General features: G+C 38.2%; 1 protein-coding gene across 1 annotated transcript; it reads right to left on the minus strand.

Moving 5' to 3' along the window:
- Positions 1–5: 5 nt before the first annotated feature.
- LOC140948668 (rho GTPase-activating protein 24-like) lies at positions 6–19,503 on the minus strand. The gene is made up of 13 exons (XM_073397937.1): positions 19,348–19,503; positions 17,516–17,620; positions 14,262–14,364; positions 14,035–14,153; positions 13,834–13,954; positions 12,191–12,268; positions 11,760–11,894; positions 6,317–6,410; positions 5,693–5,789; positions 4,816–4,952; positions 4,616–4,725; positions 2,846–2,993; positions 6–1,913 (listed from the first exon to the last, which is right to left on the minus strand). The coding sequence occupies exons 1-13, from the start codon at positions 19,393–19,395 to the stop codon at positions 1,823–1,825; spliced, it is 1,386 nt and encodes a 461-aa protein (XP_073254038.1). The 5' UTR covers positions 19,396–19,503; the 3' UTR covers positions 6–1,822.
- Positions 19,504–23,948: the final 4,445 nt, after the last annotated feature.

The following is a 23,948-nucleotide window of genomic DNA, read 5'->3' on the forward strand; positions in this document are numbered from 1 at the left end:
TGATATACAAATAATAACTATATATTCTTTTCTAGTTTGAAATCAGTTTCAATATAAAACATAAATTCAGCTATATTTTCATCAAGATACCCTTTGTTGCCTTTTTTATTATATTAGCAACATAACATGCGAAAAATTATTAGGAAAATGTATGGAAAATTAGGTTAGAAATTCCGCTGTACCATTTTGCTACTGAATTAACAATTATTTCTACAAAAATGGCTGTGGAAATTTCGGTCTTAGGTTGACTTACTAGGTATCCCCTAATCTACGATCAGGCGTTCTTTTCCGGAGAAAGCGCGAAAGTCGGCCAAAACCACGAGGGAAAAAGAAGCGCCTGATCGCAGGTTGGGTAGCCTGGGGCAGGAACGCCTGACGAAGCCCTAAGAACGTATGCGTGCGAGGCTACTCTTGGTAGGGTTTTGACGTAAATGGTCATAGCAAAGTGTACCACTTCTGAAAGTATTTCGCCTTTTTTTGTTGTATTTGAATTCACATTTGAACATCCGCTCGCATGACTTTAAGAAAGTACGGTTCTTTTTTTATATTGCTTGCAAGATCAAGTAAGTCTTGTCTTCTGATTGGCAAGATGCGCCCATCTTGCCCACTCGGGATTTCCTGCATTGGTCTAGCAAGAAACAGCCTGAGTACAGACGCCCCCCCACCTCAAAAAAAATCGGGGAGAGATTTTTTTCGGGGAGGGGGCGTCTGTACACGGGCTACGCAAGAAAAAGTCCTTTATTGGCCACGTTTGTTCGGTCAAGATGGCTGTGTATTGGCCTCGTTCCTTTTTTGTGTTTTTATTGATCTCGAGTTAGTCTCGTCCATGAAAACACAAAAAATAACTTAACCAATATCCACCCATCTTGACCGAACAAGCTTCGGCAATAGGGACTTAGCAAATCGCTACGGCGGCCGGGAGTCAAAAAAATGACGCAATACGCATGTTTGGAAATGAGCTTTCGCCATAAAATAGCGCCAAATACAACGTCGCCACTAAGTGAGTATAACAGACGACTTTTCCTTTTTTTTGTTTTGTTTTACAATCACTGGTTTTAAAACCTATCATCGATTGTTTTTCACTTAAACAAGAAAGTATTTGACGCTTCTGGTTTTCCACTAATTACGTCTTCCTTGGTTTCTCAGTTTAAAATCTTATCCTCAACCCAGGTCAAATGCTGTGTACAAGTCGACGTACGGCAAATCTAAGTTTTAGGGCTTGTACGAATCATACAACATCAAAACTGCTCGTCATTGCTTAATCCTTGGTCATAAGAGAGAAAAAACATATTCTCTAAAGGAGGTCATAACAACTTACTAACAGCGAAAGCAAGTGAGCGAGAAACGCCGTATTCACTGTTTGGACGCCGCTTGTTCTTTAAGTTGAAATTTGGCAGCCTACGGTGTCGTACTTTCCCCAGGACTCCACATCCATGACCGCCGTGGTAGAGGTCACCGTAGCGATTTTCTTCAAGTCCCTAAACTGCGTTCGAAGGCAGCATGTTTTGTTCGTAAGTGACCAACAACAGTGCTTCTACAGCACTTGATTTACCAATCCTTACTGCAATAAGTGTCTACTTTTCAAAACGTTTCTAAACAGATCAATAGTAAAAATTGAACTCACTATCTAGTCAATAAGAGCGGTCGTTTCAGACCTAGTAAGAAGAACTCTAACCCTGGTGATATCTACGCATATTGTTAATTTGGCATTAAAACTGACAATTTCTTGCGCAATTTCAACGTCTTCCTCTAAAAACTTTCTTTTGCACAAAGAAAGCTGGCATTGTATTAAAATATTCTACGACTATATACCAAAAATCTTTTATCTTTGAGTTGGCTCCCAGCTTCCATATTTAGCACAAAACTCCTCCATAGCGGCTTGCAGCTTTTCTAATCGATCTTCTGCTGATTCCCTGCAGAAACAAAAATTGCGAGTCACAAACTGTAGAAACGTGAAACCTTTCCAAAATCCGAATGATGATAACACTTATATAAATATTTAAAAATATTTATACCACGCAAGTTTTAAAGTATTTGTATAGATATAATCATAAAGCTAAGGAGAAAAAAAGGACAAACAAATTATTATTGGGATCTGTTTTCACCAACGTGACGTCCTAATCACTAACTACACTCACCGCAAAATGACGTCTGAGTCGCTACTTTGACCTTTTACAAGTTTCACGTTCGTTTGAAGGATTTTTTATTGTTTCTAATTCTTTGTCTTAAGAAGCATTCCGCTGACCGCTGTTTGCCTAAAATGTTTTGCAACTCTTAAAATAAGTCTCTGATGTCACGTTTACTAATGAAACACGCACTTGCACGTTGGGCAGTACAGTCCAAGTAAGCATTTATTGCCGGAGCATTTCAATACTAGTACTTCTCAGGCTTATTCTCAGGCTGAATTTTGGCGTTGTAAAGACTGTCCTGGATGCGAATCCTGTAGCCTGAAAAAAACAGCAGACATCTAGCGACGCTACCACTTGTATCATTCTGATGACGTGTCACGACCTAGATTTGAGGAGTGCTTCTCAGTGTTTGGTTGAAAATTTGCTTCACCCAATCAGAAGCACTACCCAAACTGCTGAAAAATGTGGGCGAAATACTACTATGAATAGCTCGGGTTTTATTTTCCTGTTCGACTTCGATCCAGGCGCGATCTCGATGGATGTATCACTCAGACATTATACACGAGCAGAAGGACGAAAACCCTCACATTTTATGTAGCTGGAAAACTGGTGTGAAGGTGGCTCACGACAGTGTTATGTAGTTAAGTTTTACTTTACTGTACTCAGAGTATCTGGGCTCATTCTAATTCTTTTTCAATTATTTACAACTTACTAACCTTGCTCTTTGTTCGTCAGTCAAACGTAGTACTAACATTTCTCGGACTTTTCTTTCCTGCTCTAGCTTTGACTGAAGATCTTTGATTTGTTGTTGTTGAAGTTCTAATTCATTCTCCAACTCTTGGATATCACTTCGCGGATCTTCGCCTGAAAGGGAATACAAAAAAAGGGAAAGAAAAAGGAAAACAACGCTCAGCAGAAGTCCACCAACTGGGAAAAAATCCACTTTTAATTTTTTCCCGGAATTCTTTTTATTTGTCGCTTTCTCACTATCTGTTAAATCGAAATAGTCGCAACAAATATGAAGTTACCCTGAATTATTGACATCCTTAAAACTTAGCACTGAATTACTTTTTAAGCAAACAGTTTTGGCTTTATCAACTGAGATGTTATTGTTAGACTTTCTAAAAGTCTTTTAAATTAACCCTCAGTCGGGGAGGACTAAGAGTCCGGTGGCGTGGTGAAAGGCTACATCTATCCGCTGTGCTGTGTATTGCTATAGCCGGCATGGGTCCACATCAGTACATATTAAATAACCTTCCATACTTTATCAAATATTGTTAAGAATTAGGCAGAACTTTCCGCCAATAACACCCTCACCCCCTCCTCCTCTCGATCGAAATAATCCCTTATGTCATACTGGTCCTCATCCAATTCAGTTTTACTTATGTTATCAATGACCCTTACTTTCGATACTTATGTCAGATTGTTTGTTCTTCTGCGTATCCGTCTATAGATCGTTTTCACTGTCACGCAACAAAAAAAATAAATTGGAAACCGTCCAGTGGAAGAAGCTAAGAAAATGAAATGTTATAAAAGACTAATAAGTAAACATTTTGTCCAAGTCTCAGGTCTTTGTGGCCCACAGTTTCTGAGTTATTTGCCGAAACGTTTCACGCACCTTTGTAGAGCTTTGTATGGAGACGCCATATTGGTGCACCGTTTTGGTGCACCAATATGGCCGCCGGAAATCAACAAAAACATCTAGAGTTCACTTTTTATATAAAAACTCTTTCTTTTCACTCAAGAACTGGCATACGCGCACATAAACAGATCTTCTAATACTTGAAATGGTTATACTGCTGAAAATAAAGAGGAGAGACTTTTTTTTCAACGAGACAACATTTCCGCTATTTTGGTGTCACGCACTGTGAAAACTCTGAAGTTCAAATTGCTGTATTTCGAAATGAAACATGCTACGGGACTGGAAACTTGTACAAAGATTAATTTTTTGTTTATTTTCAACCTAGTGTAAATAAGAATTCATAAAACCTCACTATTTTGACTTTACAATATGATGACGTCACTGTGAAAACCATCTATACTTGCGAACAATCATAAATAATTTAAAATGGCTTGAGCCGAAGAGCTGAGGCCAAGGCCAAAAGTCGAACTTTTCATGAGACGAACCAAAGTTCATGAAAAGTTATAGAACGTCTGAAGATCGTCTCCGGGACAAACGTCGATCTCCACATGCGACGAAATAAACTAATAACTTAAAAGTTTGTATGATCATAAATATTTAGCCTCGTTCGGGAGAAAATTCATTAAAGTTGCTTTTTGGTCTGATTCAGTTGATTGGTTCAACACGTCATAAGTTTAATGTCTGACTTAACACACCATCTTAAGTTAATTTAGGTCCATCCAAATTAGAGTTTAGTTCGTCTCATGAAAAGTTCGACGTTTGGACTAAGCCTAAAAAACATTCCTTTATATTAGGCAGGCACGCACTTTCTCATGGCTTGCTGTTAAATAGAACTTATCATTACCGTCCCCTCCAGTCCCAGTCTCCTCTTCATGCTCGGTATCACTCAGCTGTGTTGTTGGCTGTGGTCTAGGCATTCGCACGGGTGGTTCAGCAAAGTCCATCAGATCGCCGCTACAAATGAACAATACAGACATACCTGTCAACCAGAGACTGTAAGCGCAACAATTTTTCTTTTCAATAAGCAAAATCAACGGTAATCACCCAAATTGCTGCAGTCGAGATGACTGAACGTCTTCATCGTCAGCCTTGGAGAAAAACAGCTCATGCTTTCTGATCAGAATGCTGATGAGTTCTGTTACCAGGTTTGTACTTTCCATCATAACCTGTGGATCCTCAGACTGAAATTACAAAACAAACGCAAAACAGTCCAGGTTATGTTGAACCAGCTCGTTTGGACACAACTATAGAACACTCAGGCGAACCTCTCATTACTGACAACTTTTCACTCCAGACGGCTCTCTTGTTTCCAAAATGAACCTTACGGTAGAAAACTCCTACATTTACCTCCATAAAATTAACACCACTGTGGGGCTAACACTTCACTCTATCCCAATTTTTGTCCATGCAATACTGTATTTTAAAAGAAACTTTGGTATAGGATTTAATGGAACCGGAACTAATTGTGGAATTGCACACATTTTAGGCATCCTACTGATGAACAGTTACGACATGCAGATATATTTTTTAGCAACTAGTCTACTACAACTTGCAGTCTTTCCACTTTGAATTGCTATATGAATCAACAAGGAGTTACCCTACCTAGATTGAAGTTTAAAGTCTATCACAGCCTTCAAAACTTTATCAAACTAACAAATGTTAAGCACGCTTACTGAATAGATGGAGGTGAATGGACTGGATTCTAGATTCGTGAACAGTCATTAGTTCTTGAGGCCTGGTGATCTGCGCAATCGTAACGAATTATATAACGCCCAATCTACATTCATGCTTCGGAGAATCAATGACAATACGAAACATTTTGGAATACAGTTGAAAAACTGACAAGGGTCAAGCAGAAAGTAACCGTTTTGAACACCGAGGAATAAACCAGATCTAGATCCCAGTAAAGCTACTAACTCACTCCGGAGCGCAGTATGTTTGGACCAAACACAGTTGCAAGGTTCCTAACGCCCATCTTGTTTTCTTTGCTGTGTTCCTGTACTTCGTGTAAAAAACGGCTGTAACAACAAACAAGAAACGATCAATGTAACGAGGAGCCTGCCATACACTTCTCTACTCTAAATCAACATTATGGATAGGTCACGCAGGGTTTGTACTCTTTTCCATGATTTTTTTCATGACCTTTTCAAGTTTTCCAAGACCTTAGGGTTAGTTGTCACAACCAAAAATTTTCAAAATTTCCCTTGTTTTGGGGTATTTTTTGACCATTAAATGTTCAACAGACAAACCCTGGGGTCCAACAAAATGCGTGCCGTTTGCGCTGTTTAATTATTCCTTTCTATCTTATATTATCCTTGCTTTGTCATCTGCAGTAACTAAACTACCAAACAAAACTTTAATTTTCCATGACTTTCAAGGACCGACAATTAAATTCCACGACTTTCCAGGCCTGGAAAATAAAATTCTTAAATTCCATGACTTTCAAGGTTTTCCATGACCTGTACGAACCCTGTCACGAGAGGAAAAAATGCGACATAACCTTCAAAAAACAAGTCAGAACTTAAAGAAAGTCATAGCGGCATACCAAAGATATCCGAGCAGAATGTAATTAGGCTTAGGAAGTGTTGTTACTTGTTTCTGGATTGCTACAATACCATCCTCTTCATACATTTCATAACCTGGTTATAAAAATAACAGCGGGTGAGTTTTTATTGGTACAACCTTAATTCCAACCTTTTTTTCCAGCCTTTTGGTTAGACTATGAGTAGTAAACCTCATTTTCTCCGGGATAGCAGGCAAAATTCGCGAGAACGCGTGAAAATCGCCTCCCGCAAGGAAAGTGACACGCAGAATGTCCCTCATTTTCTCTTCTTATTCCGCGCATCATCTTCCTCGCCTGAGGGGATTTTTAAGTGCGCGAATGGTTTGCACTAGTACTCAGTAAAGGGTCATTATAGTTTAATTTTTTTATGGAAATAGAGCCGCAGTAAATTGGTGATGCAAGAAAAAAAGGAACAAATAAACTAATCAGTCCGCCACGGGCACCTTATTATGGTGGCAGACAATCTGGTGTTTGAAAGTGGAAGTGATCCTCGCAGTTGACAAAACAACTTAAGCGGTTTAAAAAAAAAAGCCTGAAAAAATTCAGGCTTGACCGGGAATCGAACCCCGACCTTTGCGATGACAGGACGCAATGCTCTATCTATTAAGCTATTCAAGCCAGCTGGAGCAAGGATCATTTCCACTTTAATACCTTTAACGGCTTGGAAACTAAAATTTGATAGCATTTTGTTTTGAATAAGGGTATGGGCATGATTTTCAGTTGAACATGCCTACCGAGCGTAAAAATCGCATCCAGTCTGAGGATTAATGAGAGAGGGAAAATTTTATATATTTAGGCATGACAAAATTCAAGGGAACATTGGTACTTAGAAATAACATCTCATAGGCATGGAAAAAATGGGTTCATGCCCTCGCAGCCCAGCATCATATCCTGAGAATCACATATAATCGCCAAATATATCTTAGGGAGCTTGAAGTTACAGGTTTCATGCCTGACAATAAATGCAGATTATAACAAAAAAAGTCATGTTTGTCACAATGTGTGTCACGGGATCGACTGGCAAAACTGAAGACAGAAGCCTGGATTTATAAATAAAAAGCACAACAAAACAACATTATTCATACATAAAATAGAATACTTAACTTGCAATCAAAGATTAATCCTTTTATTTCAAACCGATACTGACATTTCTGGGTCCACATTTAAATTTGATCGCGGAAAAGCGTCTTAAACAATAAGATAACAAATCTTCTCAGTATAAACTTATCCATGCTTAAGTTTTATCGTGTCGGAATGTTTCCCGGTCAACAGCATTAAAAGACTGGTGAAAATGAAGCTTACCAGGTCGTTCAAGTCAGTACGAGAGCACGACGTTAATACTGCAAAGACGTTCTGATTTGGTGAATTTGGACTGCCTTCTCAGAGAGAGTTTGCTTAGTTTTTCAGTGCGCTCCTTGTCGGCTATGCGAATCTCGCAAACTGTTTTACTCCTTGCTGACGATAGTCCTTTGAGCAACGTCATCTGCGTCATCCGAAGATACCCCGAGCACGCACGAAATCGGCCGAATTTCCGCAGAAGTGTTTTCGCGGATGACGAGGAATCTAGTTTGTTGTAGCGTGGCAGTTGTGGCGTCACGATGTCGTCATGTCTCTTCGCACTTGTTTGTCTTTTTTTTCTGCGGTGCATGGTTGAGATGTTGGTGAATGCTGGACAAGAAATGGATTCTGCGAGAGACTGTAAGTACAAATTTAGTATTAATTTGGTAAAGAAAAAGCCTGAATATCGAACAAATCCCGTGAATTATCCTTTTGGCATTCAGTTTATCTTGCTGTTGAGCATGCCTAAGAACTCCGGCATAAGAAACCAAAGCTAAAAAAAGTCAGTTCTAATTTTATAGCTCGAGTATAATTATTTTTGGCACGTACGGTCATATTTTTCCACTGTACTGGTAAAGTTACTTATTTTTGCTGCATAGTTTGACTGTTGTTTGAAAGACAATCAAACGGATATTACAATCACTTTTGGAGACAAAATAAAATATCCGTAAATTAAATGCCAAAATCAGATTTGGATTTCGCTTTAAAAAAATGAACATGCTGCGCGTGTCAATGCAAAGTTGTAAACAACTCAATATAAGCAGTCTGGGAATGTGCGTTTAGGTCCACAAAACTAATTTTTCTTTTCGACATCTCATCCAAGCAAAGACTTAGGCTTACATTGCTTGTCTACGAGTGTACTACAAAATGCTTTGCTACAGTAAGCCTCTGAGAGGCGATTCTGGTAAATTTATAGGACGCTAAAATGCAAATAATTCCAAGCTTAAACAACCTGGCTGGGTCCGACTTTTGAATTACAAAATGTTCAGGTTTGCCGGCTCTACTTTAAATGAACATGGTTTTTGAAATGATTTTGTAATATTTTAACCCGAAAATTATGATTGGGTTATAAAGCTTTTAAAACGGACGAAAACTAAGCTAATGAACATGTTCAATGTAAAAAACTAAGATTTAGTCGCTTTTTCAACTTTGCTTTGTGGGCCGAAAAATTTACCTTTACGCAAAAACAAAAGCAAATAATGAGGCTTTTATTGGACATATTTTCTGAGAATTTTATCTGATCAATTTAATGTCACTAGCATTGTTTTCGTATAGGAATTTTCCTAATTAAATGAGCTTTTAATTTAATAATTTTGATACTCTATAAACTTCTCATTTGATAGCCTCACTGTTTTATACTGGCCGATTGAGAAACAAATTCGCTCTCGTTAAATCCTATTTTATGACCTATTTATTAGAACTCTAGGTAACATACGAAATGATGTAACCGGACAGGCTTTAACCTTTGGTCCTAATTTATTTTTTCTTCGCAACCCCTAATCAGTTAACGGGCCGTGAAAGAACATCGCCACAAAAAGATGCGAAAAAGTTTTCGCTGAGTTTCCTTTACATATTGCGGCTTTATATGGGTCTACACCCCAATTGCCTGCTTAAAAATGAAACTGTTGTTCAATTAAGTGTCAGTCAAACTCGGTATAATCTTGACTTGCAAATCCAAATGCAAAGGTTTATTTCGCAGTAGAAAAGCTTGTAAACATCATCGAACAGCGCAATGTAAATTGGCTAATGTGAAACCACGTTTCTTTCACTTTATTTACAATGTATTTATCTCAATTGCACACTCTTGTGAAATTAGCCTCAGACAATTAGTTGCGACCTTTAACAGACTTAACAAGCCAGTATGAAAATATGTTAAGAGAAGCTGAGCTCTACATGTTCTATTTCCTTGCATGTGTTAAGATTCCATTTCTTTTTTGTTACAGGTAACTTCCAGACATGACGAGGAGATAATTACTTTTCTAGAGAGCAATCCTTTGATACCGTCAGTTATTACTGACTTACTTTGAGTTAAAAACGAAGAACACAGACACTGGTAATGACAAAAAAACATTAATCCCTAGCAAGCCTACAAAACAAGAAAGAGGAACTCAGACTCCTTATCAAAATGTGAAACAAGATAAAAAGAGCTTTTCTAACGTAGGGAAAATTGCGTTCGAGAGATTTGTAATTGCAACGTTATATTCAAGCACATTGCATTGTCAAACATCATAATTTACTGAATAATGAACAGTGATTTTGGGGCTTAGCTCAGTTTGTAATGAACTTTGAAAGATATTCTATAACCTTGTATTTTTAAAAGCTTTCATGGAACATAGATGTATTTTATTATACAATGAAAATAGTCTCTGTCTCTCTTTTTACTGATTTCAGTCAATTCTATTTTATTCGCAATGTGAAATGGGAATCCTATTAAAGACTCATTAAAAGGGGTGAGGAGTTTTTACAATCCCCCAACAGGTCATCTCCACGATGACGCTGTTTTATTACTTCGGCAGAATCCCTCAGGGTTTTACTTTCTTGTGAAAATTAGAGCTTTTGTTATTTAAACTTCGCTGGGACAACCAAATCTATGAAAGTGAAAGGAATAGCAATGACGTCATCGAGTAACCGTACATCAAAAGATAAGCACTGTGATCTGTTTATTTTTTCCTTTAGCCAGGCTTAAAATATCTGAAGATTCAAGGAATTATAACCTGTGCGTTGAAACATGCCAGAGACCGATTTTGGCATGCCCGGCATTGACCCAGATTATGGCACGCCCAGCATTCCAGAGAATTTAGCATGCCGGGCATGTCAGAAAATTTGGCATGCCCGGCATGCCGGGGATTTTGCTGGGTATGAATTACTTATTACTAGAACCTAGGCTTCTCGCGGCCTGGGTGAGAAGGTCACAGAACCTCAAATTATGCTTACAGGGCAGGCGAAATTCAGTTGCATGCCAATTTCAATGCAAAACCACTCTGGGGCCACCCCCTCTATTACCAGTGAGCAAATCATTGACGATAGGCATGGCAAAAATCCTTGCATGCTAACCAACATTGAAAACGTAGCAGAAATGTCCTCAATTGCTGAGTCATGCCCTAGAGGAGGCTTTAAAATACAGAATTTCCTGACATGGATGAGCAAATTTTCCGTAAACAGCATGTGATCATGCCGGCTAGGACGTATTGCCTCCGTATTGCCCCTTTTTACAGCTAGCTAGGCTCATTTTTAGGTTCCATGGCCTGAAATGACGAAAAATTCATGCCCTAAATGTAAAAAGTCCAAAAACGTCCTCGAAATTTTAGTTTCCAAGCCGTTCTTTCTCCGCAGTTCAAAATATGAATAATTTCATATATTTCAATTCACATCTGGTCTTGTCAGGCGATTATTCACTTCACATCTATCTATATTTGTACAGCTGTTTGTAATACCTTTTCCATTGTTCGTCATTTTAGAAACATTCTTAAATTCATCCAAACTTCGATAAAGGAAATAATATTGTATTGGCGTGATTTATGTACATCCAAAGAACAAGGCATTTGACCGTAACGCCCCCTTAACTGACACATTAAGCCACTTTAGATTTTAGAAAAACCAAACTTATCTACAGCGCCTTAAAATAAGCCTTTTTCCAGAGGTTGCGAGGTTTCTGCTATCGTACGGGCGCCATCACTATCAACATCATCTTTTCAACCCCTGTACTTAATTTGGCTTCGTCCAGCCAGTCTGTGTGTCAGGCATTTAATTAATGGGCCTTATTTCCCTTTCAAACGCCTGCCTGCATACCCTGGGTACCAGAGGTTTTTTCTCGCGTGCGACGGGGAGCTTCGTTTCGTCGGCCGCAGGCCGACACGTGTTCGGCCGAAGGCCGAAGACACGAGCGGCGAAGCAGAGCGCCTTGATTTACCGTGCTAGATGGACCTTGGCCTTGTCTCTAATCTGTCAATCAAAGCGGCGGTCGCGCGGGTCACTTTCAAGACTTGACCGAAACCGGAAACCGGGCATGAAAAGCCTCTGGTACCCAGGGTACTGCCTGCACGGCGCAGCCGGCTACAGTGAGACCAACTAGTTCAGTATGACTTACATCTAGCGGCAGTAAGAAACACTTCAAAGTAGTCGTAAGGAATAAGTGGTTCAGGAAGTTCTCGAAGGTAAGACTTGAGCACTGATGCCACAGAGTGAACCTCAGCTTTATTGGCCCCAAGTTCTGGAATATCTCCTGATAACAAAAACTCAGAGGTTTAGTACAAGATATTGATTGCCTTTATTACACAGTTATTTTTAGTATGAAATAAAAACCAAACCCTAGCCTTCCCTCTACAATTTTAAAGAAGCTCCCCTCTTCAGTAAGAACTCTCACCCCACCTAAAAAATCTCTGAAAAAAATAAGCCCTCAGATTTTCGAAAGATCTATTACAGAAATTATGGTACTCAACTAACAAAGACGAATTTGTTAACTAAGAAATTGTTTGTTAACTAAGAAATTGTTAACTAAGAAGTCTAGCTTGTTAGTACCTCTATTAAAGGCATCTTTTAAGTCTGCCACATTTTTTGCCTGTCCAGGTAATCTAAATAATCCTTCCTCTACTAAACCTAAAAGTAAAACATAACATTATCTTGGTCAAAGAGATACATTGTTCTTGCAAAAAGGTTGAGGACTGTTGCCCCAGTCTCTCATTACAGAAGTGCTGTATAAAAAATTAATGGGCTTTAAACAGGTGACAGTAAGTACTAGGAAAACCAATTGCATTCTCCAGTCTCCACTGGAAATATATTTTATCTAGTGAACAGTGTTATCCACCTTTTGAACAACCAGCACCTGATGATCGGAATATATCATGAAAGAAGTACATTGGATAACATTGTGTGACAAGAAATTCACACAGGGAATTTCTTCACGTCAGTGCCTATTAAAAAATGTATTAATGTGCTCACTGTAAGGTTACTTGAATGTGGCAATTGCATACCGTTAAGGTGGCTGAACACAGTTTTGGCACTTTGTGAGTATATGACATTTGCCAAATCATAGCAAGAGAAAGGTTGCAGCTCACAAGTGAAACTTGCCAAGTGAAAAAAAACTGATGAAAGATTTTTATTGACAGGTAAAATGTGACGTTTTCGTAGTTTCTGTGGCAACATGAACGACTGAATACAACCTTAAAATTTCACTTTTGCTCAGTTTACTTAAAATTCACTCATTAGTTGCACACAGCCTACTATAATAATTATAGTATGATTAATTATTAACAGAAACCCATAAGGGGTTGTTCAACTCCTTATGAGTTTCTGTTATTAATCATTACCATTTGAAATTTATTTGACCAAAGTTTAACAGACTGGTTTTTACATAATCAATAATATAATTGTACTGTAATTATTAAATGTGTCACAAAATTCGTTTGTTCAACTTCCATTTCAAAGTTCTCATTATTTAAAATATGATGAAAGTAAAATTTCTGCCAAATGTCACAAAATTTTAATGAGTAGATTTTGAGAAATCGTCTTCTGTGTTCCATTGCTTTTTTTGCTGCCATGTTTGTTCCTCTAATTTAAAACAAGCGCCGTCAGGCAAGTTACCGCTGACTGCCCGCAAAATTGTGTTCGGCCACCTTAAATGTATGCATTTCATAGTCCATGGTGCGTCATTCGCAATATACAACTTTGTCCCTCCAATCACAAACTAAATTTGATGTGTAGCACTCAAAAATTAATAACTGAGCTAGAGTGTTTACCACAGGGACAATTTAATAAACTTCATATCGTACAGTTTGAAGGCCTAAGAACTTTGCCATCATTCAATGTGGAAACAACAGTTTTCTGTTAATCTCTCCCACTTCCTTTGACAAAATAACATCTTTTTCATTAAGAATTCATAATCACTTCTTTTGTAATCATGCCTTTTTACATAATTAAGAATTTTTTTTGTCCCAATTTCATTTCATTTTTTCCGTCAGAGACTGCAATTCAAAACAGTTTTTACTACGGCTCATCCTGGTTAATGCCCCTCCATTGTAAAATAACATTATATTTGTATATTGAACAATGTAAAGTCCATTGCAGTACATGTATACATGTATGCGAAATGCACAAAAAAGTAGGCAGCTTAATGCATTGAAAAATAAGTTAAAGTATCTAGCAACAAAAACGAAAACTTTTACCATGAGCTCTAATAAAGTCCACACATTTGTGAACAATAAGTGGTACATATCCTCCACCACGTCTTGTTTCAAACTTTACTGTTTCAGCCAGACTTCTACCAAACATTCCACCACCAAACGGCTGCAATAAAAAAAACAACTTTTCTTTACCAGCATTCATGTGTTGAGGTAAAATTCATCAAGTTAAATACATCATCTTACTGCATAAATGATTCTGTTTATGGCCCGTATCCACTCTTCCATTTCCTGTTGAGAAGAAGCAATTAGAACAAAGGTATCATGGCTGCTGGAAACTGGTCGCCCTTCCTTGTCCTTCCCAGCTGAAATAAAACATTTTTAAAAGATCAGTCTGGTTTACGCTGACACTGGCACTTTTTTCCATCATCTCAATCTAACAGTATTTTATGTACATTGTATGAATTACTCACAAATGATTTCAAATTTGAATTTTCCAGGCTCTCCTGGCTCGGGTGGATGTCTAATAACTTCATTTCCTGCCAAAGGAATGGCAGCAATGGGTGTCTTGGGTTCCTGAATTGAAAGAACAGAATTAAGATTTTGCACAAAATAACAGCTACGCAGTTCCAGCCAGACTTCAGTTCATTCAATATTTAATTAGCATACTAGCAGTAGCCTTTAGCTAGGAAGTGCGAACATGTTGATGTCATAACTTGGAGATGAGATTGATGAAAAGCACTTTCATAATTGTGTAGGTGAATTTTAGTTCCAGTGTCAACAAAAGGAATAATCACTTCAGATCATGAAAGCTGGATTGAACAACACAGAAAACAAGACTCATATTTATTTCAACGATCATGATTTTATTCACAGTTGAGGCACAAAATTATTATTAGCCTGCGAATGGTGAGGAGCGATGAAAAAGGCTGTGTATTTGCCTGCAAAGATATATTGAAACAGTTATGCATGACAAAAGTATACATGTATACAGTCATGAATGCACGAAGTCTTATTATTCAACAAAATATTCAATCCATGTTCATTAATAATTCATTGATAATTCATAAAGAAAATACAAAGGAAATTAATGTTCAATGAGTGTTTGGAAATCAGATGAAAAACTGCTCATTTTTGCATCCTTAATTTCTCCATCTAAAATCCTTTTGTTTGAGAAGCAATATAAAGCATTCAACACAGTGTTTCATCACCAGATGAAACACCTCGAAGCTCGTCAAAAATATTCCCCTGGGTGTCATATTTTCAACTCTCTTGTCATTGATTCATCTGGTGATGAAACACTACATCTCATGCTTGATAAATTACTCCAAAAAAATGACCAAAGCCCATTGATATGCAATAGAAAATAATGAAAAAACTTAAGTTACCACTTGAGTTTAAAGCTTATTGAAGCTTTCGGATGACAAGCAACGAAACATGCTTGGAAACATACAAATATATAAAAACCATTCACTGTAGTGAAACCTGAATAAACTTAATTTACATCGATTTCTAGACTTGGCTAGCACTTGTATCTTACCAAAAACTTGTCCTGCACTATTAAAAGCTGAGATCAGGGCCTACTTTCATTTTCCTGGGGAAATAGATTCCAGGTCGGCAAGGCCAATCAAACAGTCTCCCTTGTGTACCTGAATTATGTGTGCTTGCGAATCAAATGTATTATAATGACTGTTGCATCACTTGCAAGTGCATTTACATGGTTACCATGACATCAGACAAACCTTAAACTCAATACCAAAGCCTTTGCGGCCACAAACCATGCAAATTAGTCAGTACAACACGAGCATTCCAAGAATGTGGACAGAATTGGGTAAAATCTCGAGTGCTGCTGACCAAGAGTAGGTGGCACGCTCCTTTCGTCGGCCACAATAAGGAGGGTCCTCAGTAGCTCTAGCGGGATGGGGGATTTGGCGATTTTTGTTGTGATACTCGGGATGTGTGCTAAAAACAGAAGCGGGATCAGGGAAGTGGGAATTTCAATAATGAGCGAGAGTGGGATTTCCTTTTTTTTAATGGGGTTGAGATGTGGGAATCAACGGGAAAAGTAGTGGGATTCAGGAATTCAGTTTTTTTGTGACTGCCTTAAAAGGAAGTTTAAAGGAAGTCACAAATAGGGGTACAAGGACTTTCAACATCATGTTTAATTGGTTGTATCGAGTTATCAAAGCCTTTAAGTTATGTTTTTGCTCTCACAAGCATGTCTTTAATAGAGACTTACCTCTTCCACAAGATATGAGCAGAGCTAGGCGTTTTAGAAATTGTTTTCAGCAGACGCTGATTTTCTACCAGGCTCCAATTTTCCATCATGATTTTTTAAGATTTTGCCCTGCTCTCTTTTTTTCAACATGCTTTTAGATATCACCCTGGGTAGTTCCGATTTTCTCCTTGTAAGCAAAAGGATGATGCCTCGACGTCACAACCACTGGCCAATGCCACAAGCAGGGAACAAGAAAGAATTTTAACGTAGTTCACTATTTTTAAGACTTGACCAAAACTGATAACTGCCCATGAAAAGTCTCTGGCACCCAGGCTAAAAAAAATACCAGCATACACTGATGCATTATTCAAAGTTCGTAAGACACTCTTTAAATGTTGTTTTCAAAGAGTTTGTTGTAAGCAATCTTATCACTTTGCCTTTAATAGAAACTCTGTTTTTGCCCCAGGAGGGAAATACAATGTGTATGTTGTATTTACTGTCAAACTCAGAAAACGGTGAACACCTGACAAATTTCAGGAATGTTGATTGTGTACTGGCCAACCACCATAAAGTTCAGCACACACGAACAAACCTCAAAACCACAAACTAATTACCATTGCTGTTGCGGTTATCACTTGCCTTATTGGCTTATTTCTTACAAAACAATAACATTCCATAAATATTTCTGGTGTTCACAGTTTTGCGAGTTTCACAGTAATTTTTTATCTCAGGTAATTTTTGTTTTTCTTTTGTTTTTGGGTATGGTAATCTATGCTAATGAAGTTGAAACAAAGGAAAAAGAAAAATTACCTAAGATAAAAAATTAACTACAACATGTATACACTGAAAGGTTTTGGTTGGACTTAACTGAGCTATGATGTCTTGGACGTTTTCTCTACAAATCTGTCTCCTTTCAAAACCATCAACCGAGTTATTCAATAATTATTCTTGGCTTGGTACTATTTCATTTGTTGTTTTCTAGCTCCACTTAGAATATGGAAGCAAAAAATTTTTATTTTCAAAATAGAAAAAAACCAAGCAAAACAAACAAAAAAGGTTACAGGCACTAGTGGCAATGTTGAGAAGCTGCCCACTATGTAGACTGTAGTTCAATATTCAACAAAGAAGCTTGTGAAAACATTTTGGCAGGATTGGGATTTGGAATTTCTGCACTTGATTGTCAGACGTCATTTCACGGGAAACCAGTGGTGGCATCGCAAAATGTTGGCTGTTTTCTCAGGCTACATTATTTTGTGGACCCTCTATGAACATTCTACCCATAGTATTCATCAATAGTGTACAATAAAAGTGTTAAGTGATATGACATTGTTATATTTACTATGTACACAACTACCAATACTTCATTAGGATTTAAGTACATGACAAAGTGAGTATATTCAAGCTGATAATATAAAAATTATGATAATCCAAAATATTCAGCCCTCCCTTTTTGCACTGTTGGTTTGTGAGGTAATGATACAAGGAAATAATTGTTTTGTGTTTACTTACATTATTATCTCTGAAGTAATATAGCTGATCCCCTTTAAGTTCAAACCATCTTGATCTCAAGTTTCTGTATCGGCCACCAAGCTTACGAAGCCAACCACAATGTTCCTGTCCAAAACAAAATGATTTCAAGTGTTCTTCAAAGTAGATAATAATATTGTGTTAAAGCATACACTTTTTCCTCTGCATTTTTTTATTCAAGCCTGTGAACATTTGCATTGAAGTTGCTGATAAATATGAGACCTGCAATCCTGGACAAAAGCTCCTTGGGACAGTCATGCCCTATTTGTAATTACCTGTAACTTTAAGAAGGCCTTCTTAAAGCAAAGCTATAGCCGAATCTTTGTTTATACTTTTTGCCTCATTAACATATGCTTATCACTACCGGTATATGATGATGATGCTAATAAAATAAAAACTCTGAATATTGAAAGGCATAACAGTTTCAGTTATACCTGAAAATTTGAGCTCAATACACCAAATGGTTTGAGAGAAATTCTCTTCTAAAAACTTGAAATTTTACAGAGAATGTATAGCTCATTAACTTTTTTGCCACACAGCAAATTCGCAGTTTTTGATGGCTGATATTTCCTTCAATATTGCTTGCAAAGAGCTGAGAATTGAACAAATTGCTCAACTTAATCAGCTCTTTCAACTTTTGCATTTAGTTCATATATACGGCCACGGCTTCTACAAGCTAGGTCATACCCTAATGAGGAAAAATGCAAACGACGACGTCAGCAAAGATTAGCCTGTAAGGAGAGATAAATGCCTTGTAATTCCCCCTCCCCCCACCCTACACAATGTTGACAGCGTGGAAAAATAGAGGGTACACATGACCTATGGCTTGTATGTGGGGTGAGGGAAGCAGATGGCATGTGAGGTCTAAAAAGTACTTTAAATGCACATTTGTCCCAAGTATTTTACAGTGACTGCAGGTGCATTACACAGAAAATTGAAGTTACAATTGAATACATAACAAATGCAGCCTTTTCGACATGTCCTATTATTTTACTAATGATATCATCAAGTACACTTTGCACTTAAAACTCATTTTTGTCTATCCACAAGAATCCATCTCTGTTGGAGTAGTCTGCAGTAGTCAGTAGAACTTTATTTTCATTCGTCCAAAATGGCACTGTGGACTGAACATGATTCATTTTCCAATAAAGCTGTGTCACAATAGACTGACGGTCAAGGTGACTGTCTCACAGCAGTAATCAGCCGCTGGTCTAGTCACCTACAGTGTAGCCATAACATATTCTAGAACTTATATTTTTTCACTTAATTCACAGCAAACCTTAGAAACCCCTAAATTCAACATAACCATTATTAACACATAATATTAAAGAAAATCGTCTAAATAGAAGATGGTTACAGAAGAAGTGCAGATAAAATTTAGTTGACCAGATGCATCGAGAAGTACACTAAAGTAACTGGGGATGTCTATAAGCACCTTCATGCTTCAGGGAGAAAAAACTACAAAAGATTACAGGGATCCTAATAATGTCCTGTCCGGGACCAGAAGATTTTCCAAATGATTTTCCTGCTGGGCAAGTACAGCTGCGAGCTGGGCACTTCCTCTGCAGTCATGCATGATTTGTTTATCATGGAAACATCGTAGGTAAAATCCGCTCTCAGGTTAAATCAGCACTCAGTCTAGTTTGATTCAGAATTTCCTTTGTTTTTTAGCTCTAATTATTCACAGTAGACAAAGGAAACTCTGGTTTAACCATAGAAAGGACTTTAAACCAACCATTATAGCCAGCCGGCTCGAAATATTTAGCGTCATTTGATACCACACATAAAATGGTATGCTAGCAAATAAAACTTACAATCCTCTGCTTGGGTCTTCTGGTTGGTGGTATGGGTTGTTTCTGCATGGTGAATCAAAATAAACTATTCCATAGATTGCAAACTACTCAAGCTTCGCTTTCCGGCTCTTTCCCGGAGAATTGAAATGGTCAGCCATTTTGAAACGCCTCTTCTCGCTAGAGCACTGGGCCGACTTTCCCCCAGTAGAGTCGAGAAAGTGTTTCACAACCTTGGGGCTTGCACTTCGAAAGGTCACTTTCACGCTGGTGTGTATGTTGAATTGAAAATATTTCGCACTTTGTCTTTAATTATATGATTCGCCACCCCCCTTACTTAGCATTTTGGGCTGAGTACAATGTCTACGTGAAGTCGAACCCTCCCCCCGACAAAGAAAAAACCGAGCTCCCTCTCTCCGTTTTTCCTTTGTCAGGGGAGGGTACGGCTATCTCTATCTTAATAAGTCCCAACCTCATTTTTTTAGCCAAAAGCCTTGGGGACGAGGTTGAATAATTCCTTATTTTTTGCTTCGGTTGACAAAAACCTTCCAATATTACTCTTACTGTTGCCATATCGAAATGACAACTATTAACGGGCAAATGAGCAATTTCAGTTTGATGGGCTCCAGGCAATTTTAATTATTCCTCGAATAATAGCCGGAGGCGATTACTTCCTTTTTTCGCATCAGAAGGGGGCGATTAGTTCAAATTTTGCTCACTGGAAGTCGTGCCCTAAATACTTTGTTTTATTAAAAAAAAATTATTACATCAAATGAACTGAACATGGGCTTTTTAAGTGTTCCAAAGTTGGTTCCTAGTGATTAATTTTCAGAACTTGAATCGTCACTGATAAGTTTTGCTGAATCAGATTCCACTTTAACTTGACAGGGAGGGGGGCGATTATTCGAGGCAGGCGATTAATTGAGGTAACGTGTGGCGAGTCACCCCACCTATCATGTAAACGTGATCAAGTTAAAATGAGAGATTATGTGGACAGGCGAGTTACACACCAAAGCGGTTTACCTCACCTACCTGGGGTCCCCCACCTCCATGTAAACAGGCCCTTAATGTCTCACTCAGAGAAGAAATGTACATGTTTTGCTGATTGTGAATTCCAAAAAATAGACTCATGTAATGAAGTTTTTCAAACTTCACTTGTTGATCGGCAATCAGGAAGTACAAAAATTGAACACTCGATCTCGTTTCCATTCATTATACCTTCAAAAATGCAAACATGTAGCTGTTGAAGTCTTTGCCGGACAAGCCATTCGTTTAGAAAAGCTGTTTCTTTACCTTTAAAATGAGCGAGGTTGTCAGACGTAGATAAAGTTGAAATTCCCCACCCCACCCAGCCAGGCAATGGTCAAATTCCCCACTCCCCTGGCACCAGTGATGGAAAATGCCTGGGGGCTCAAATTGATCGGCGCACAACTGTGACCGACTGTGGATGTCGCTTAATTAGTGCTATTGGCTCTTAACCATTTATAGCCTGTTCCAGGCTCCGAGATGGTGGTGGAAAGTCGTTCAGTAATAAGAAATGCAAACAAACGCGCAGGGGCTGGGGAGAGACAAGTCGTGCACGTCTTGTTTTCGCTTTGTTCGTTTTAATATGTTCCCACTATACTATCTGAGAGCCTGGCACAGGCTAAACCATTAAGTAAACCTGAATTTTAGAAACGCACCATATAAGTTCAGCGCAAAACGGTCTGCATCTCACAAGTATTGTACCACGTGTAATTAAAAAACGGCTGAAGCTAGCTATTAAGGCTGTAACTAAATGTGAGAAGGATTTTAGGGGTATATTCTTCCTTGTTTCTGAGACAAATAGTTAGTTCATTGTGGTATAATTTTTCCTTCGGCCGCCGGCCAGAGTCAGATGGCAAGGAACGTTTACTTACCGAAACTTGAACAACATTAAACCAACCGACGTACGGCGTTTCTTTCTGGCGGAAAAACTGAAGATTAGTACAAGTTGTCTTGCAGTGCGAGAATCTTCGCAAGATACAGTCAAAACTTGGTGTAGGGAAATCCATTTGGAAAGCAACCAAAAAAAATCGAAAACAGCGTCACGCCACCGTAAATAGAAAGGAAACTAAAACGTTTAACTAGCGAAGCCGCATAATCCATGGCAACATCCCATATCCCTCCCGGCTTCTGTTTGTTGGTTTCGTAAGTGGTAATATATGCATCTTTGGCTCATCAGTACTACTACTAGACGTCTTTCACAAATTAACAAAATGAAAGTACGAGATTTTCATGAGTTGGACTAAAATAAGACTGTTATATGTAAAACACCGCGACTAAGAACCTGTTAGGCTAAAATTTGCCAGTAAGGCCATTTCTATATACAAGAACCTGTTTAGCCTACAATTTGAAACAGGTTCATATAAAAATGTTCAGTACAAGTTAGGCAAATAAAGTCAACAATCATTCAAGATCCTCTTGAAAAGAATAGAGGTTCTGAGTCCCGGATTTGTTTTAGCGGTTACGGCGGACTTTAGAAAAATTTCACAGCAAACAAAATTTAGCACTTTACGGCGGAATAGCCCGGGAATAAAATTTAGGCATTTACATTCGCTAATGGTCGATGCTCATTAGTCTGCTACAAAGCCGTTTTTAGTGTCGTCACGCAACGCTCCTCCCCTTGTGGGGAGGAGCGTTGCGTGACGACACTAAAAACGGCTGTGTAGCAGACTAGATGCTCATAGGATCGCTTTAAAAAGCAATGTGCACAAACTTTTATTTTAGTTTATTCCTTGATGTCTCTATGTAAGGCCCGCTTCAAACGTGGTGCTACTGCTGTGCCGAACTAAATTTCGATAAATTGATCGAATCAAATTCGCCTTTAGCACGGCAGTAGCGCGACGTTTGAAAATAAGTCGTGCTACTGCTATGTTGCACGACAAGCTTTGCCGTGCCACAGGGCAGTAGCTTGACTTGGTTTCAAACGTCGCGCTACTGTCATATGCCGAACTCAATTCATAAATTATAAAAACATTAGAATACATTTTAAAGTTTTGTTAACCGTTTCTTTATTTTTGCGTTTTGTTTTCAGCAACAGCCGTTCTACTCGACTGAATTAAATAAATAAATAAATAAATAAATAAATTCGACGTCTGAAACCAAGTAGTGCTGCAGTCGAGCTTCAGTCGAGCCAGCTTAGCACGGCAGTAGCACGACGTTTGAGACAGGCCTAACAAGGGCTAATCACCTTCAAACCATCCGAGATCTCACGAAACGTTGTTTTAAAAGATGTAACAGCAAAATTTAAAATTATGGATCCTTTCATTCCGGGGATAAAAGAAAACAACTTATACCCAGAGATGGAGGAATTTACCATCTTCCAACGTTTTGGCTTATCAATTCATTTTCAGTTACAACGAACGCAAAAAAGTTTCTTGTCGGTCTTACACAAACGTGAAGACAAGTCAACAAAAACTGAATTAACTCAAAGGTTATATTTTATTGAGAACAAACATCTGCAGTAACAGTGACAAATACTCAAAGCTCAGGTATTAACTACAGCGAACGCAAATAAATAGTTAGATTAGATATAGTTTGTAAAGGAATTGTGGCCTCGCCTAGGTGGGCCGGCAGGGAGAATAAGATGAACTGAATCCCTTTCACGGTGGCCAAGAGTCCCCTTCAACATTTCCCTAGGCCAGCAGGCTTCAGGAGCCGGCGCCAAGTGAATTTTCCAAACAAGGAAGGCAAGATTACTAAAAAAACTAAGCACAGTTTAAACCGCTTTTCACGGTGGCGTTGAACAGCTTTGGGTTTCTCATAACTTTTCGAGTTATCAACTAATAATAACTGGAGAGTGCTTCTATCCTTAATCGAGTGGGGCTTATAACCCAAACATTTGTAGTGTACTATATTTGTTGTTTAATAAAGTAAAAAGTATAAATATAATGTTTTATATAATAAAAAGGAAAAAAAGAGAAAGGCAATAAATTCGCTTCAGACACCTGCAATAATCATTCTGCAGCGTTCCCTCCTCGTCATTATATTCGTTACGTACATCTCGTCCTCAAAGGCACATGGTGTTTAGTTTGGTATACAAGGGTACATACGTTGTATACAGTAAATTTTAAAAATAACCCAATAAATACTTGAACAATCCAGACTTACATAACTGGACACAAATATCACTCTTCGCAAAAGTTCAGAGGTCATACGTTCCTGGCGACGCTTATGAACATGAACACTAAGGAGTTAAATGTTGTGGAGTATTAAATACAATAAAATAGTTTAGCTGAGAAACATGGTACTTCGTTTAAACTGTAAATAAAGTATAATAAATGATGACCTTTAAGATTGCAAGTGGAAAATCCTCTATATTGTTATTTACACAATTAAAGAGTCCGTATAAATTGCGCACATTACAAGAAGGAGGAGGGAGTTTAATACCTCCACAATACCTCTACTGAAGACGGAAATGTCCAATTTGAACTCTCTAGCAGTACCTCTCAGAAGTCTATTTTCTGGTATAGATAAGATAATTGACTGGTCCAGTAAACAAACGGAATTTTCCTTCAGGTCACGTCGTGAAATTTATGAAAGTTTGTAAACTAATTCACAGCCGCAAGATTAGAAGAGAGCACACAGGGTATCCCAAAAGTTCG

This window comes from Porites lutea, chromosome 9 (assembly GCF_958299795.1).
Source record: "Porites lutea chromosome 9, jaPorLute2.1, whole genome shotgun sequence".
Classification (NCBI taxonomy): Eukaryota; Metazoa; Cnidaria; class Anthozoa; order Scleractinia; family Poritidae; genus Porites; species Porites lutea.

What these genes read in the sequence shown, in the direction of transcription:
- LOC140948668 (XM_073397937.1), bottom strand. Translation starts at nt 19,395, where the DNA reads ATGCAGAAACAACCCATACCACCAACCAGAAGACCCAAGCAGAGGATT. An exon ending in AAAAGATGCCTTTAATAGAG is followed by an intron (nt 11,895 to 12,190) that starts GTACTAACAAGC and finishes TTTTGTTATCAG; the next exon opens with GAGATATTCCAGAACTTGGG. An exon ending in GACTGGGACTGGAGGGGACG is followed by an intron (nt 2,994 to 4,615) that starts GTAATGATAAGT and finishes ATTCCCTTTCAG; the next exon opens with GCGAAGATCCGCGAAGTGAT.